The sequence below is a fragment of the Balearica regulorum genome, chromosome 1 (assembly GCF_011004875.1).
Source record: "Balearica regulorum gibbericeps isolate bBalReg1 chromosome 1, bBalReg1.pri, whole genome shotgun sequence".
Classification (NCBI taxonomy): Eukaryota; Metazoa; Chordata; class Aves; order Gruiformes; family Gruidae; genus Balearica; species Balearica regulorum.
Genome location: NC_046184.1, coordinates 30,010,285 through 30,029,121, shown reverse-complemented (window position 1 = coordinate 30,029,121; position 18,837 = coordinate 30,010,285). Strand labels below are relative to the sequence as shown.

The 18,837-nt window shown below is 42.7% G+C and overlaps 1 protein-coding gene across 2 annotated transcripts in view; it reads right to left on the bottom strand.

Annotated features, from left to right (window-relative positions):
- Nucleotides 1-10,486: 10,486 nt before the first annotated feature.
- TMEM168 (transmembrane protein 168) overlaps nucleotides 10,487-18,837 on the bottom strand; it is a 30,282-nt gene continuing 21,931 nt past the window's right edge. For both annotated transcript variants that reach the window (XM_075744117.1, XM_075744110.1), the window contains exons 4-5: nucleotides 18,503-18,777; nucleotides 10,487-15,085 (exon numbers count right to left, since the gene is read on the bottom strand). In XM_075744117.1, the coding sequence (XP_075600232.1) occupies nucleotides 14,538-15,085; nucleotides 18,503-18,777 (823 nt within the window). In that variant the 3' untranslated portion in view covers nucleotides 10,487-14,537. The remainder of the gene's footprint in view (nucleotides 15,086-18,502; nucleotides 18,778-18,837) is intronic.

Genomic DNA, 18,837 nt, shown 5'->3' with positions numbered 1-18,837 from the left:
AGTCATCTTGCTTCATTTTTCTTATATTTCATTAAAGACAAGCAGTGTTTCATGGTAGATTCACAGACTAGGTTTTAAAATTCTCACCAGCCATTCGTAGGCTAGCCATTCAAAATTACACAAAGCATGAAGACAGCACAGCCACAGCTTTGCTGGAATTTATTTTAAATTATTAATAATAAAAAATAGCCCCCTCCTGTCATAGCAGGAATGCAGCTCTGACAGCCTTCATCAGAGGTCGCCTAATATTCTTCTGGAGAGAGTGGCTTTCTAGTTGCTCATAATTTTTACCTCTGTGTCTTGAAGTATATAATTTTAACACTAAAAGGCTGTTAAATGGAAGTCTCCAGCCTTGCAACTTGCCTTTCAGTTTTCCAAATTCATACTTCACCCTTACCTTGCAGCTAATTAGACATTAGTTCAGGAAAAGGCTTTGTTGATCAGGGAAGTGGAAGATAAGGTGGGTCTCCAGAGGGAAGACCATCAATTCTACCAATTACAGTAGCTGTGGGAAGAAGTAGATGCTTTACAGCATGGTGTATTAATGCTGACAAACACATCGTGGTGCTAAACCACACTTTGGAGTAAGGGGTTCCCTAACAAAGACAGACAGACACATAATGTAATAGCAAGGAAGAGTAGATTAGGTTTTTTTAATCACTTCCACCCTGTTGAATATATATGATGTCCCACCTGTGCCAGCTGTACTTTCTTTACATCAGCTGAGCATAATCCTGTCACCAGCCAGCAAATAACCTGCTCAGGCCTAACTGATGGTTGATCAGCAGAGGCAGGAGGTTTCTGGGCAGTGCTGGCAACTGGCTTTTGCAGAGACTGGTATTGGTGTGCTGCTTCCCTAGCTTTGCTGGTTGTTTATTGTATCTTTAGAGATGTGATCTGTCCCACGATGAGGTTCTTCAGTCAGGGCAGGTCTGAGGAAACACATCTCCCCGCATCCAAGGAAATGATTTCTCCTTCCTTGAGCCCTGAAACCTTTTCATGCTGCATCGAGGGCATCCAGGAAAACTTGTTACTGGATGTGGGTCCGTGGATCCTGGCCATACATTGTCTGTGATCAGCTGGAGCTGTTGGCAAAGCTACCTCTTATTGATGAGCAGAGTGGAGGCTGTAAGGAGCTGGCTGTCAAGTGCATCTCTACAAGACTGTGTAGGTGTTAGTGGAGCTGTGGAGTGGATCCTTGTGTCTGACACACACAGTGGTAATGACCAGGAGACAAGTGGTCACCATAAGAGGAGAGAGGTCATGGAGATGTGTTAGCAGCTTCTGAAAACCACAGCTTGGTGCTAACTAGACCTTCTTGTAAGTTCTCAGGTAAGAAGGGAAGCATTCTCTCCAGGGTTGTTTCTCTTTTTTTTTTTTTTTTTTTAATGTTTCGCTATACTCAGCTATCAATGCCTGTGGATGGCAATACAGTACAAAACAGACCAGTTAATATGTGTAACTACTCCTGAATAACTAATGAATACCTTTAATGTTAAAGTGCTTGGGCAGTACATTTCACTACTGCAGGGATGTGTTGTGTGCTGGGCAATGGGGAGAGACACTGGGATTTCTTCCGGAGTTTATTCAGTTACTTCTTAGGGAAAGCTTCCTCTAATGGGAGTTTGTAAGAAGCCAGCTTATAATTTGGCTTATGATGATTAAATTAATAGAGAGAAGATAGTGCTTTGATCTAATTTTTTGGTTCCTCCTGAGAGGAACATGCTTATTTGTCAAGAGAGGCCTTAAAATATTCTCATATTCTCAGCTCTTCCTAGGCCACTAAGTAAAACCTTCAGCTTTTCCACAGGCAAAGAGCATTTCGGCTGAGCAAAGTCTTCAGGATAATTCATGTAAGCATGGGAAGCAATCAAATCCCACATAAAATTTTTCTTTGGTCTGTGTGTGAATGAGAGGTCTACTGTTGACATTTGTGATTCAGATTCCAACACTGACCGCTTTCTCTGTCAGCGACAGAACTGCTTCACTATATAAATATTTAATAGTAATGTTTAATATATCTAGACATGACAGAGCTGAAGTGCAATATACTGAAGTGACCTGCTTTTTAATGTGTGTGGTGGTTGAGAGAGCAAATTCTCATGCTTACTACTTGGAGTAGACAAACACAAGGGGGAAAAGAAGGAGTCGTCATCAGGAACCGGTAATGCCTGGAAAACACTGCTGACAGTAGGATGTTCCCATGAAGCCATGTGGTGCCAGCTCATTAGAGGGCTTTGGCAAGGATATTTGGCATAAAATAGATTTTATTTAGAATTAGGGACTCTGCTGCCTTGCTCTTGGCACGGAATGAACTTGCAAATTAAGATGTCTTGTAATATAATGATGTTACCTTGTATTATGTATCATTTCAGAATTAGAAACATTGATCTGAATAAGAAGTGAAGACTTAAGAAGTGGAGAAGCATGTACAGCTGATATTCAGGGCCTGTATGCATATGCATGTGGAGAATGCAGTGCTGCAGTGGTGTGCTGCTTCTAACTAAGCCTGGGTTCAACACCTGGGTCCTTTTTTACTAAGGTTTTCAGTTACCCAGGGGTTGCTTCAGTGGTTATCTTTTTCTCAGGTTCAATTTCTTTAAAAACTTTTCTTCTTCACTGGACATCTCAGGTGGCTTAATATTAAAATTTTATACTTGCCAGGGGGTTACTTTTCAATTAGGACAAGTTTGAAAAGTCTAGGTTAGGTGGAAGAAAGTTTTTTAAATACAGTGAGATGGTGGCTGGGCATGCGATGCCTCTCTAAATGTTTGATGAAGCACAGGACTCAGTTCTGGCTGCCCAGACTCTGCATGGGGGAAAAAAAAAACCCATGGGGCATGGTTGTGCATTTTTTGAGCAATTCACTAAGTATGTTTGGCTTGTTTCCTAAAGTAAATTCAATACTTAACAAAACAGAAAAAAACCCCCATCCTAAACCAGTCTGCAGTCTTGGTGTCCTGCTTGTAAGAAATGGATACATTCTTGGTATGATCAGCTCATTTCCCTCAACATGCCTCAAACTCACAAAATTACAAGTGGAGAGAGTTTCCTTGGTATTTCCTTGAAAATATTTCTCTCGCAGAGCAAAGACACCATCCAGCCATCTGAAGAAAGCAAAGTTATGGAGCACTACAGCTATTTTCCTCTTGCCTGAGCATACAGGAATGCAATATGCTTTCCTGCATGTGTTGTGCGTTAGCATTCATGAATATCATTATGAAAGCAAGTTTAGAGTCACATGCTGTGTCACACTACAGGGAAGAATACTATCAATTATATAGCATGCTTAATCATGAGAGGAAATGGATTTGACTAACTGAATATGCAAATGCCTATTCAGAATAAAATTATGAGCTCTTCCTGGTGTGCAAAATGCCACTGGTGAAAAACATTTTAATATATTAGTGCTTGACTTTAGGAGAGTGTGGTTTATGAAGGGAAGAAAGAAAAAACATAAGTAATTTAATTTCTTCTTGCATTGTATTATTCTTGAAGCTGTTGGTGTTTTTCCTAGCTTGGAAAAGTGTAGTCGACATGAAGCTTTTAAAGCACATTTTTGACATTTAAAATGCCGCTTCCTGTGCTTGCGTTCATGCATGGTTTCCTGAGACGAAGGGTGGTAAGTAAATACTCACTGCTGGCTTTCCTGCGTACGCCACAAGGCTGTTACAGGATGGGATTTGTTGTACACAAGGGCAAGCTGCTTCTGGAACCTTACATCCCCCTTGCCCTGATAAATCAACAGCTGCTTGGCGAGGAGACAGGAATTTTCTTATTTACCCAAAACTTGGTATTTACAGCTATTCCTCCATGGTGTGGGTGGTCACAGTTCACTTCCCGTGGCTGCTCAGTGAGAACAGCACCTCCAACAGTGTTGAAGTAGACTCTGGTGGAGCATCTCTTCCAGTCCTCATCGCAGAAGTGTTTCACTTCACGTGGTGTGGTGGGCTGGCTCAGAGCAAGGTGATGCGCTGTACTTGAAGAGCATCACACACTCCCCAGTGAGGAAACCTAATCCCAGACAGCTTTAAATACTGTTTAAAGTGTTGGGAATTGAGGTGCATTTCCAGTGTCCTCAGTCACCTAGTTAAATGGGAATGTCTCTTTCCCCTCTTACAGCTCTTGTTTAGAGCATGTTTGGAGGTCTTGTCTAATCATACTCCCAAGGTCAAGCTCTGCAAGGAGATGAACAAGGAAGAAGTTTATGGACTTAGAGGTGCTGGTAACCCCGAGCTGGGTAGTTTGCTACACAGCCTGTGGGCTGTGGGCTTCCAGCCGGACACAGCAGCAAAGCTGAGGTGACTTAGACGTGTCATTGACAAATGGCAGGCCCTGGTGCAGAGTTCAGACCTTGGGGCTTTAGGAGGATGAGGTGTAAGCACTGGAATCACCTGGGGGATCTGAACCTTGTACCTGGTCACTGCAAACTGCCCTGACCTTAGCGCCAGCCAGCAGCCTTACTGCCAGTAGTGCCAACTTGCCTAGAAGGCTTCCTGCCGCTGCCTTCTCTTTCCCTCAGCATGGTTTTAAAATACCATTTTAATGGTGAAACAAGACTCCAGAAATCAATTTGAACATTTAACTCCAGAACGGGTGTCACAGTTCCTGGTCCCAAGCTGCTTATCCACCTGCAGTTGCGCTTTCTGTTGATGTTGTTACTCACAGCTCATCAATCACATCCTGCCTTGCTGGTGGCCCGGGAGGCCTGCTTGCACCCCTTGCCTTCTCCATGTATCCGAGACTTGAGATCCTGGGTGTGGGGCAGCACTGCACCTTCACATCACACACTGACAGTAGGTGGAGGCGCTGGGGCTGCCCCCCCGCTTCCTCGTGGAGGGAGAGCAATGGCCAGCGGGGTTTCTCAGGAGGGTGGGTCTTCTCCAGCGTTGCCCACCCCCAAACATGCAGGCTGGCTGCACAGTGTGTGTGAGACTGGTAAAAAGCTCAGGTGAGGGAAGGAGCTGTTTCTGTTTGCTGTGGAAACCCAAACAGAGGGCTAAAAGCTGGGTTGAATTTGCATAGGTGACAGGATGATGTTTGTGGCAAAGTGCCAGCCTAAAATCCTGAGGTTTTAAAGTAGGTTATGTCTGTCCTTTGACTTGCCTGTAAATACACCAATGTTTATTAGAGTGTAGGGTACAGGGACCGGCAGAAGGACCAGTGTGGGTGTCCAGAGCGGTGCAGATGATGATAGAGGATGAAGATGTGCTCCCAGGTGAGCGCTGTGATGCCTTCACTGCTGACTGTGAGCTCAGTGGTTACTCCCCAGCCCTCGGGTGGTACCGTTCTCATCACGGCTTCATCTGAGTGGGTTTGGGGTAAAACTGATGGCTTGAGTAGGAGCTGTGTCTGAGCTCAAACTGGGGATTTCTGCTGTGGGAAAGAAAACCCATAAATAAATGAAAAGTGAAAGATGGATGAGCTGGAATGAGCTGTGAACTGACAGCTTTGTGACTGGTTTTGACTTATTTCCTTTTTCAGTCTAAAGCTGAGTGCTCATAAATACTGAAGACATCAAAACTGTAACTAACACAACTGAAACCATCCTGGGATCACAGGAAATATAAAGAGCAGCAACTGTAGCTAGAAGAGAAGAGACAGTGAACAGGGAATGAGTTCTCTCCTCTTAAGTGGTATTTTTTGTATTTACTTCAGTTTTGACATTACAGATTGAATCAGCACACTGACACAATTCTGGGCATTCAGGGTCACGCAGCGACTGTCCTACAATCATCTAATATGGACCTAGAGATGAAAATAGTTTCGCAGTTTATGGTCATGGGATATTTTACTGACCTTAAAGATCCTGGGATCCTCAAACAGATACCTACTAACCTTCTCATGCTCTGTCACCAATGAGGTGACACACAGTAGACGCCATCCGGCAACCAGCGTGCTGCTCTTGGGGGCTGTTTCGTGCTTTTCTCGCCGGGCAGACAGGAGGGCTGTGGGCTTTTGGGGGCAGGAGAATGTAAAATGAGAGCAGCTGCATCGGGTCTGGTCAGAGCCCCAGCTGGTCCGGCACCATGTTTCTGACAGTGGCCAAAAATGGGATGAGCCCTAAGAATGGGTCACAGTCCGTAGCTGAGAGGAGCCCCGAAGTTGGGTTACTAGCTTTGTGTCTCAGAGCCTGTGGTGCAGCTGTCTGCCACGAGTCTGTCCTAGATCTCTTTAATCTGCATCTGCAACACCCTCTGGCAGGACTCGCAGCTTAACTCTCTATTAAGGTTATTTAGTGAAGAGCTGGGGAAAGAATTAGAAAATGAACTACGGTAACAGTACTCCAGCTGCAACTTGATATCCAGCATCACGCCATGACCAACAAACCTTCTCTCCAGGGTATGTGCAAGCAAGAGCTGCTAACTTCCCGGTGGCACTGTTCACTGTGCAATTGTGCGTGGCAGTTTCCCGGCTGCCATCGGTTCCTTTTGTTGTTTCCTCAGAAGAGCCACAGGGCAGCTGATGCCCAGCAATGAATTCCAGAAAAGTACTAGCTTTTCAGATGTTTTGAATTCTGGGGTTTTTCTTCTTCCCCCTTCACAGAAATTGTCTCTAAATAATACAGTTTTGTAATATGTGTTAGAAGCTTTGAAGGAGATTCCCAGGAGCCCCACGCTTGCTAAGCTGAACTCTGGCATCCACAGCAGGACAAATTGCTCACCCAGAAATGGATATGCCTGAAGACTGTACATCTATTACAAGTCTCCAGCAGCTAATTCCGGTGTTGGTGTACATGTCTTTGTGCATCAAAAGCAAGCTGGTCCAAAGGCCTACATCCTTTTGTCTCTGGGTGGAATCAGTCTGTTCTGGCTTGTTCAGACAGGGGCCATCTCCTGAGTGCTGGCCCGGTACGCACTCGCTATACTCGTAGGTTAGGCAGGCTGGAGGTCAGTCATTGAATCCTTCCTGGGCGTTATCTTAGTTGTACTATTTTTATACATCAGTGCCAAACAAGCAAAATATTTGACTTCCCGCCCTAAATCAGTCTTGTGGTACGCTGGGTGCATGACATGCAGGATGTGGCTCCTTTATAGGGCTCCCTGCTCCCCTCCCAGCTCCATTCTCTGTCCTGCAGTTCAGGTACCTTGGCCACGCCCGCCCGCACTGTATTCTGTCTGCGTTCATCAAATCTCTTACCACAACATGCTCAATCTTTAAACAATCTGTTTCCATGAATAATTTTAGATATTAGAAATCTGCTTCAAATTCAGCAGGGAAGGTACAACTTTTCTTCTTCCAGAGAAGCATCTTGAGCTTCACCCAAGAGTAAAAATGAAACAGAGGTGGAGACCTGGCTTAAGTGGTCTGATCCTCCTCACCGGTGATGGCAGAAGACAGGGAACCTTCTTCAGTGCCCACAGCAGATGTTTCATGCACAAACACCGCTGTGGGAACATGCCTGAGGGTCTGTAACATCCACTATTGCCTCCATACTATAAAACCCTGTTACTCGGCCAGCTGTAGCTGTACAGTATTATCTGATTGCAGGCACTGAATTAAAAATATAATCATCATCCTCATTTTTTAGAAGCCATCTTTATAACAGTACATTAAGTGGTGCCAGGACGTGAGCCCAGAACAGAAACTTGCCAGTCTATCCAGTTGGTTTGTTGGGATGGGCCACGGCATAGTCCTGGCCCGGGTGACAGCTTTCCGTCGCAGGGCTTGGGAGCTGGTGTGGGAGGTGGTCGGTCAGTAGGCACTTCGGATGCCGCTGCCCGGGTTTGGAAGGTAAGAGTCTGCTCATGCAGACAGGCCACCTCCGTGAGAAACAAAACTGATCGGTTCTGAAGCCTTGCTCTAGTTCTAGGTCTGTGAGTCCCGTTCCCCTGGCCACAGCGCCAAATCTCACCTATCTCGTAGTATTCCTTTTCCTCCTGGCTTTTTTTTTCCTTTTCTCCTTCCTTTTCTTCTGCCCTTTCCTTCCTGGGAAAAGAAGTAACCTTTCTCTAAGGATAAAAATCTTTATACTCTTTTTGCAAGGCAGAAGAAATCTTTAGGGCTTTCAGCTATATAAACCTAAGTTGTCAGGGTTTTTTTGCCCCTCCCCACCTCTCTTAATGGCTCTCTTATGCATTTATAATGTTTTCAGTACCATGGTATCTAGGGATCTTATACACAATTTATAAAGCAAACATTTTTTTTGCAAAAAGTTTCTACTACTTTTCCGGTTATTGCCAATCTCAGAATCAGGCTGTTCTCTTTGATTTGCAAAGGAAGCCAACTTAGAATCATAGAATCATAGAATGGTTGTGTTGGAAGGGACCTCAAAGATCATCCAGTTCCACCCTCCCTGCTGCGGGCAGGGACACCCTCCACTAGACCACGTTGCCCAAAGCCTCATCTAAAACTTGTCTGTTTTATACTCCCGACACAAACTGTCTTACAGTATCGTGGCTTTGCATTTGTGGGATGGCAAAGTCAGGTTCACGTTGATTTATTTTAGCAGCTATTAACTATAGAACTGTCTGTAATCAGCAGAGCTGGCTGCAGTTCTCCACCAGCTTCAGCACTGGCATGAGTCAGCACTGGCAGTTCCCCAGCTCCGTGCAGAGCAGTGTCTGAGGTAAGATCCCAGAAATGTTTCAATACACTTTGAAGTGGCTACATGAATGTTATATAGAGACAAGAATTCAGTGCTGATGAGGAGCGAAGTTTTAAATTTCCGTGTCACTAGTTGTAAGCAGGCGGATGCCGCCAGCATTGGTTTGGAATAATGTCCTACTCAGAATCCTGATGAGTCCAAGCGGTGCCTTACAGGGTGACCGACCCTTCGCAAACGCCTCAGGTGTGCATCTGGTTGTGCAGGGACGTTGTACTCATTCTGGACCTGAATCTCCAAAGGGGAGCTCTGTGATACCAAGCGCCGTCATTGGATCCAGCTGTCGGGTCTCCAGGCTAATACGGTGGTAACAGCGTGTTTGTGTTTTACTCCACAGTGGTAGTGGGCAATGTATTCCAGAGCTGATAGAGACCAGCTGAGTGCAGTGCTGCAGCAGCAGGTAACACTGATCAAAGCATTTATGCACTCCTTCTTCCAAATCAACGTGCTTGATTTTTATTCTGCTACAAAGTGTTGCAGACTTTTTTTTTTAATAATTAAAAAAATACTGAAATTATTTATTTTTCTTCCAAAATATTACTATATCTCATCCTACATACTAGTCAAGTGTAACTGAATACTGTATTTTCCATGAGTCTGTTACATCTTCTTTCCTGACAGCTGCATTATTTCAATAACAGAAGGCTTTTCAGAAACAGGACAATTTTCAGAGAGAACTAAATTTGAAAAGCTTTTTAAAAATAACTTCTTACACCACACTAATACCATAAATAAAATCTCTTCACTAGGTGCGCTTAGGTTACGCTTGTTTTCCAACACCAACATATAATAGTATCTAAGGAGAAGCATTTTTGAATGTTCACACAGTATTTACACTGATTAAATGTGATAGATTTATTTCCTAGGTCACCAAAAAAGTGAAGGGAAGAGCCCCCCAAGCGCAGTGCTGTGGGTGCAGACGTACCTTGGGTTACCTGACTCTACTCAGAGAGACCTGGAATCCCTGCAGGGCAGCAGTGAGGCCGAGCTGCGCTGCTCTCTAGGGTTACCTCGGAATTTGAGACGGACAGAAAGGATCTACGGAAATTTAATTAAAAAGGAACACTGATTAATAAGTTGCAGAAGTAATGGATTCAAATGGATTCAATCATGAATTAGAAGGAATTCATGAATTCCTTCTGCTTAAAAAAGAAGAAAGTGCCACTAAACCTTCACTGTACTCGGCCAGGCAATGTGTTAAAAGCACTGCTAACAGTGCAGCACCCTTCTCCGCAGCTCTGGTCGCTGGATTACTACTGACGTGCCCTCACCCCTTGTCACACTAAAAGCTCTGCCTCTCCTCCGTTTCCCACTGAAGTCTTTGCTGAGAGGTGCATGGCTCAGCCCCAGGCTGTGCAGAGTAATGCTGGGACTGTTTCACGAGGCGGGTGGGAGTGCAGGAACCCCCCGCAGTTTCCGAGGAGCCGACGTGCAGATCTGAACCCCTCAGCGTGCGGCAGCATCGTGGTGTCCTGCTTCATCTCCCACGCTTGGCCTAACTTGGACGGGAACTCTCCATTAACTTGATCTTACTGGAGATGACAAGTGTGACTAAACACAAATACATCAATGTTCAGTTCAGGTTCTACTAAATAGTGTCTCAAAGCAGAACAAACATTTTTACTAGATTGTTGACTAAGTGATAAAAAAAATGACGAGGTGAAAGGTGTGCTAATAATTCAAGCTAATATTTCCCCTTTCTATTAAGATGTTAAACTACAGATAATCTTTAAGAGTATTTTCAGTAAACTGTTGCAATTTCTAGCAAAAAACACCCACCTCTGAAACAAGCTGTACAGAAAAACCCCATGTAATTCAAGAGGGAACACCGATGTTTTGAAAGTGATCAAGGCATAAACAAAAACAAAATGGAAATGAGCATCCAAAACAGCAAAATATATTTAAGCAATATCACAAATACACACACAAAAAAAATCTATTTACAAATCTAAAATCGGCAAATTCAGTAAAAATCCTCCCACAAAAAGGTATTTATAAACAAGAAATTTAACCCATTGTCTACTGCTGGCAACAGAGGTGCTTTATGGTGCTATAGCATTAATTACGCCTTTGCAAAATAAAGGGAAAATTTAATAAAGGTGAAGAAATTATTTCTGGGAAAAACTCAAACTGAAGGCTGAGCAACAACAACCACGAGGCATGCAAAGCATGAGGAACTGCAAATATGTAACTCTGGTAGTGCAAAAATGAAGAATGGCTTTTTTTTTTCCCCCAATACTTGTTCAGAGAAAAACACTACTGTGATTTTGCAATTCGAATTCCTTTTAAAGACTTATATTTGTAGGACTTACTTAGTGCATTTGCCTGTTTCAGCAAGGCTGATACTATACAGGAGGTAAATGAAACAAAGTCAACATAAAATTACTGCTGTGATATAAATTTATAACAACCTTTATAACAAATTGTCTGAATATACAGTACAGAGACAAGCCTCTACAAAACAAGTTTAGGTTTTCCTCATCCAGTCAATTTGCAAGCAGGTTACTGCTAAAGAAAAACAACCTGTATGTAACTGATAGTATGTAACATTCTTTGGAATTAGACTTAAATTTCTCTTTCAAGCTTTGTCCCCATATTTTGTACAGGGAGCAGAGGAGGGGAAACTCCTCACCGCTGCTAGCAGCTCCTGGTGCATGGTCCCCGGCACAGCCCCGGTGGGCAGAGGCCGGTGAAAAATTCCACCTGGGAACACGGACCAGGGTAGGACGCCTTGGTATTAGCTGGTGTGGAAACGGAGAATTAATACTGTTGAATTCCTGAGGCTCATAACCCCACACCCTGGGCAGCACGGCGTTTTGAAACCCACGAGGCAGCCTCTTCGTCCAAAAAAGGTCTCACAGTTTTGAATGGCTGTAAACATTTAGTTTAAATCAGCATTTTCACCATGCCTTTGCTGTTTAAAAAAACAGTAAGATCAAAAGTAGGAACACCTTAGCTCATGTTAAAATGATTTCAAATTCAGAAAACTAGACTTGTTTAATGGAGAAAACTGAGACAAATCTGCAATCACATGGTAAGTTTTGCAAATAATCTTTCTCCTGTGTTTTTAGCTGACTCTTATTTAACTTTCAACAAACTGCTAAAGATCACCCAGTCTATCCTAGAGAAAACAGTTTGATAAACAAGCTGGAAACCATTTAAAAACAGAGGCAAAAGACCAGCACCAATTGGTGCTAGGCCTGTCACCGCACTGCCGAGTGGATACTGCTCGGAGTCCCAGGACAGGTTCGGAGGCTCCCATCCTTCTCCTGTTCCCCTTCACGTACAAAAAGACAGACACAGATAATGTTCGTAAAAAATGTAACAGTAGCAGGTACAGAGTAAGATTTACCCACTGTAATTAGCGAGAAGCGTTATGGCTGCTGTTTAAAGCTTTTCCAAAACAAGGACTGTCGTCTTGACTTTCCAATGTTCACAGGGTGACTATCAGGTATTAATTACAGTGCTGCTTTATGGGGCCTTCATTAAAAATTTGTAGCACTCGAGTTGGAAGAACTTATGATGCAATCAGATGAACTTTTACTGAAATAGCATTCAAAATAATGGTGATTTTACCAACCAAATGATTGTCTTTAAGCAATCTTTCGTCTCTATACCCAGGGGTTGATGGCTAGAAATGGCTGAAAATGACTTCTGCAGAGGAGGCCGTGCTGCTCTTCTGCAGCTTGACGAATGCTCGTTCAGCCTGACGTCAAGCATCCAATTTATGTGCTGGAGCGAAGTGCTCGTGTGCCCAACCCAGGCTCCAGAGGGTGACTTACAACAGAAGTACTCTAAGGTTATTAAACAGACATAGGGGATTTGTCTGCTTGACCTTTGGCATATGAAAGCAAAGCCAAAACAAATCTCATAGGCACAATCAGAGGAAAATTCACCCTAAAACAGAGATCAAGTGATTCTTCCTCTAGAAATATTGACTCCTCTTTGTTAATGAGCAGTGGAGCACTTCAGGTCACTAGCATGGGTTCAGGTGTCAAGCTTTCAGACATCTGATTTAAATGACTCCCACATTAGGAACTTAAGTTGGATACCTGAAGCTAGATGGTGCGATTACTCTGTCCTGACTGAGAACTGCCACCCCTCAAATCCGTAACAGAGCTGCCATCGCCAGTATCTACTTAGAGAAGACCCACTTCACCTCTCATTTCTTTATCCTCTTTTCACTTTATGGAAGGGGATGGAGAAAGGCAAAGCGGGGTGGGGGGTGCTGTCTTGCTAAACCAAGTTGTGTGATACACACTAATGAAGAAACTTAGTGACTGTCACTTGTAAATCCTACAAAATCACCATTTTGAAGTTGGTGGGTGCAAATTACTCCTGCTATTGCAGATCTCATAATGTAATCACACATTTTATTTTCAGGAGTTACTGACAGGTATCAGTGTTAGCAGATTCTCTAACTTAGCTGGCTAAAAAGCTCAAATGGAGTTAGAAAAAACCTTGATGGCAAAGACTTAAAGAGCTCCTAAAGTCTTTTCAGTTATTTAAATGAAAAAAAGTTGTATTTTAGACAACTATCAGCTAATGCCTAACATTTTTATTAAAATACTGATGGAAACAGAGAAAAGTAAACTCTAGGTCTACTGGATTGCACGCAGATAGGGAAAAATCCCACCACAAATTGTACTGGCTTAGCTGCTTAGTTATTTCACTCCTTATTTTCTGCACTTGAGAAAACAAGGTCAGAAAGCCACACAGCTTCTCTGACTGGAGAGGAAAGGCCGGGGCAGGATTTCTGGAGTCCCATCCAGCTCTCTAAGTGGAAGAATGAAGATTAGGACCTTGCGGCTGGAAGAACAGAGCTGAGGAATACTCGGGATTCACTCCTGTCCTACGGGAATAATCTATTCTTTCTGACAAACTTCACTTGTGGTTTTAATAGATAATTAACTCGTCGGCCCAATCCCGTACTCAGCGTTTTACAGAATCGAGGTCTTAGGCACAGCAAAGACTTCAGATAAACATGGAAGCGAGGCAACACTTGTATTTCCATTTTTTATCTATGGATTACATTCTTTGTTAAATTCCTTGAGGTTTGTTGTTTTTTTTTTTAATTTGTAGTAACTTTTCAAAATACAAACTAGTAAGAGCCTGGAAAAGACAGAACTACCCTAACAGATGAGGGAAAAACTCTCAGTGCACTTTTTATTCCATATATGAACTAACTACTGGGAATATTTACCAAAAAAATAAAAGATCACCCGCAAGATACTGAATTTGAAAGTAACGCTGAAAGTTTTTAAAACTGCACGCCAGAAAACGTCTGAGCAGCATCAGAACATTATAGGGTTGTCTGATTTCCTGGTTTTCCATGGCAAATTTCCACTGATGGCAGTAGAGAACTGAGGCAGGGGCTGAAGATGTAAAAGCAAATAAAACTAAAGATTCTTGGTAGCTACTTACCTACGATGGCTATTGACTCTTATATTTTTTTGGCTCAGTGCTGTTTCAGAACACCCTTGACTCCACCATATAATTTCAAGGACATATATATTGATTTGAATATTAGCTTGGTTCCTTTCCTGTATTTCAACCTTATAGTGGATATAAATGAGAAATAAGCATGCTATAACAATCACAGGAGCTGCTGTCCATCAAACTGGTGACTCTGAACGAAGGCTGCTTTACGTAATGCATATGAACATGCAAGCTGTCTCCAAAATGGTCATATTAAATAAGTCTCCTACGTATGTACATACAGACCAGCAACAAAACTCAAATATTATAGCCCTACTCTCTTCTGTTTAAGATTTCCATTTCTAACTGTTGCATATACTATAGCTGCTCAAAGAGCTGAATAAAGTGAGTGTAGCAGACTTTTTCAGAGAAAAATAGTCATATAAAAAGTTGTAAGTACAGTAAAGTGAGAAAGTTCGCAGAGCTCTCACTTAATTTCCTCTTTGGTTCCTAATTAGGATTTGACGAGTTTGAAACCCTGTCCTGTGTCCAGCACTGTGGGAAGAAACCAACTCATTTTCAATCTTTTCAAGCACCTAAAGCATGCTTTACAGACCCAGAACAGATTGAGACCACAAAACCAGTTTGCCAAATGTACTAAGGGATAGGTGATACGTGGGAAGTAGATCATCCAGTGTTTGGCAACGTCACTCCCCGTTGGCAAATGCAAAGTGTAGTCGCTCCAGTGCTTTGACACACCATACACCGCTTTCACCGTACGTCCCTTTTCAGACCAGCTGATGTTGCTGTCGGGGTTACAGTTGTACTCAACCCATTGCCTGGTGAAGTCACCAAGCTGTGGAGGGTCTGCTTCCTCGATGTCTACAACTCTGGCCATTTCTGCTCCTTGCACGGCAATGTACTGGTCGTTTACTTTTCTTACTTCTTTAACCCAGGGCTGAGAGTTCTCACAGTCTAAAACGATGATGAGTCGAGAACAAAAAGTGCCATTCTTTTCTCTCCACCACTCCAGAAGTGTGTCAAGTCGTAAAGCATCACCTCCTGCCAGAAGGAAAAAGTATTTAAGATTGGCAGGAAGAAACAGAAACCTCTGTAGAATTTTGACTGTGGTTCCAAGAATCCCTTATTTTAACAACCTGGACAGAGATAACAGAAGTTTTCAACTGATCCTCCCTGCTTGTAGATGTTGCAGACCTCCAGAGAGATATTAACTGATTCCACCTGACTTACTGTGGCAAGGCAACTCATCCTTGATTTAAAAAAAAAAGAGGGGGGGAAAAAGAAGGGAGGGAAAAAGAGGGGGGGGGGGGGGAGGGGGAAAAGAAAAAGAATTCCCTCACAGGGTGACAGAAATTACAGTCTGTTGAAGAAATCTGGAATAGCTAAATAAGGGATGAAAACCTGAAATAGAGTTTATTTTCTATTAATTTCTTAATATTTTAATGGGAAAAAGCACTCTTTTAATTATGTTTTTATTAACATTAAAAAGGACTCCTCTGTTAAGGAAAAGAGAGGACTTTGGAACACAACACATGCTAACAGTTTTGAAGCACAATTAGAAAGCCATCTGCAGGCACAACCATCGCTCTGGCTTGAAAAAATGTGATCAGAAATGGAAGATTCACTCACAGACAGGGTTGTCTTCAGAGCTTTGAGAAAATTAAAATTAATACGGATTTACAACTCACTGAAACAAAAATTTCATAGGAATTTTCCCACAATATTTATTTCTTATCTGCTCAGAAACACTGGCAAGTACTGTGTCCAACTTCTCATGTTCTGTCTCAGCTCTTGCTGCAACAATGGTTTGAAAGAGCAGGTGGTAGTTAAAGTTACCTATAGCAGGGAGTCCTGCTGCTGATGTGCAATGGCTACTGCAGGATCTCTGTAGCTTTGAAAAGCAGACTACTTACTCAAGTGCTTAAAGAAAACATCTTCCAAACAAGTGAATAAACCTCCACTGGCTCCACAGCGACTATTAATGTGAAGAACTGATATGTCTAGGTGTCAGCAGGTTGGAGCTATGATACAGATTTACGACAAAAACACTCTAGTTTGAAAATGGCAACTTTAAAAAAAAAAAAAAGACGACTTTTAGAAGAAAGGTAGAAAAATGTGATTTAAAATAACTGCATTTTAATTCCATAGCGATTTTCATTGTGGAATGTAAGTACATTTAACAGTGTTTAAAACCTTGGTAGTAAGAATTAAACTGCACAGATGAATCTCAAAAATAGCTGCGTATTTCAGCACTTACATTTTTTACCTATAAGCGGTGACAAAAAAGTGCTCCAAATTAATAGCTCAGAGTTAAAGCATTGAGAATGCTATCACAGTTAAAGTAAAAGCAAAATTACAGGGCTACAACTTGCTCCCAAAAAATCCCCAAACCTGGAAAATTTAGTAACAAACAAAATCTTGGTACATGATCCACAAATTGCTGTAGTTATTTACAGCAGAGACTTGTATAGAAGCAGTTTCCCTTTTCTAGGTAAGCCTTCTGGGTCAATTAGCAGTATAAATTTCTTTATTTGTTCATGTTTTAAAGGCTTATAAATAAACTTTATTTTAGTGTAACTATGCAGGGGTGTATGTGATTTCAAAACATTACCGGATAGAACTGCCCCAAGAAAAGAGTCTCATCCTTCATGCACACACACAAACACATGCTCAGCTTCTAACCCCACTGACCTCAAACACACGGAGTCATCGGCCAGCACAAGATTTCGACACCAAGCTGTGTAAGAAATCCAGGCTCCGGCCACCTCTGGCGCTCTGGCAGGTTTTGCAGGCGGTTAAGCCGACAGTTCCGCAACAGCCCAGATCTTGCCCTTGCGTTCACTCGGAGAACATGACGACCACCCAGGTCATTTGACTGCTCATACTTTACGTATGACTAGTTAACAGTTTCTTTTATACACCACTGTGTTACATCTCAGCTTCCAACAACAGAGAAACATCATTAGTGAACTAATAAATCCAGTAAGTCTCCTTTTTAAATATCATTACAAAGCAAAGACTACACTGCTACTGCTGTGCCGTAGCATGGCATAAGCTGACAGCGAGACACTACTTTTTCTATTAGATCCAAATGTTGCACTTCCTTGTTGCCATCTCTCTTCATCCTCTCCAGAGGTCAGAGGATGGTACACACTACAGGAGTTGATGACCAAATATTCCATCTGTCACGAAACGCCACTGTCCGATACATGCAGTACAATTACACAACCAAACAGCCTTCATCTTTCCAGTTCATACTTCAAGTTACATTCAGAGGCAGTGCTATCTGGAAGGAGTATCGGGTTCCACTCCGTGATTTATCTAAAATTAATCACAAAAAAGGATGCAAGACACGTCACAGCTGCCTGTTCCTCTCCTTTATGTGACTACGTATCTCTCCAAGTAGAAGGTGAAGTTGTGAGGGGTAGGAAACTGAAAAGCAACTTTGTGAGAAAGCTGAACACCACTGCATTCACACTCTGCATCTTTTAGCACAGAAACTTTCTTTTTATTGTAATGGTTACCTTGGCCCTTATCCTAAAACTGAAGACAGCGTTTAATTTAGGCTACAGCTACCTGAACAAATACACAGAGACCTGAGCTCCCCTGTCACACTCCAGGCTGGCCAGATGTAAGCCAACACTGGGCTGGGAGCTGTCTAATTTTTGCATTTAGCTCTATATACACTAGTGAGGTAACTGTGTCGATGCTGCCAGCTGCAGCACGAGTGGGAGGCAGAGTTTCGCTGCGAGCCTGCTCCACACAATGTATGGACACACTTGGCAACGGGGCGGCAGCTGCACTTATGATAAGACCGCTCTATTCTCGGAGAAGTCATTCTTCACTGCATTACCCAACGCATACACCGCATTACATCACTCGTGCTAAGCTCTGAGTATGGCTGTGGCTTTTTTAAAATCACTGATACAGATGAAGCCTTTGAAAATAAATACACGTTGCAGGTCTAACGGTTAAGGCATGGAGTTGCACCAAAACAGGTACACGGCCTCCAGAGGAAAACTGACCTGCACCTGAACTCCTCAGCATGACCACGCAACAAAGCTCAGATCTGTCTACACTGTCCAAGAGCAGATGCCCCTGGAGCGAGCTTCTTTAGATCGAGTTAACTGCATACCAAAGGGGCTTCTGCATTTCTCCATTCTCCCCACTAGCACAGACAGTTGCCTATTTTGATGATTCCTTGTAGTCCCTGAATCTCCTAACAGCCATGTTCTGTGTATTACCCTTTCTTTTATTCCTTCCCTGCCAGGAGCTTGTATGAACCTGTTATCCAAAGACTGGTGGCCCTTTGCCATTCTGGACTATCAGATAATAAATGTGACCAAAACTTCAAAGTTTTGCAATATGGTATGATTTTTTTAAAGAAATAATTAATTGATTTGGAAAGTTTATCAATGCCAAAACTGTTAATAAAAAAAAAATCCCCAAACCAGTTACCTGCTAGTGCCCATTCACCAGTGCCATGGGAGTGACCACTGTAATATAAAATGTAGGTATCATGTCTGGGTCCATCTGCTGTCCGAAGTTCAAGAAAAGACTTGATTTTGGAGTGAAGGGTATCGAAGCTCAGTCCACTTGTAGAATAATCACAACCATATGTCTCAATCATGTGATATGCAAAAAATCTTTGGATGGCATTAAGCATGCCAGTAGACCTCAGATTTAACTCTTGTACATGCTCGGGTGGAAGGAGAGTTGGTTGGCCATCAGGACTAAAGAAAAGAAAAACACCTATGATTATGATTTATAATTATTTCATCCTTAGTGGACTT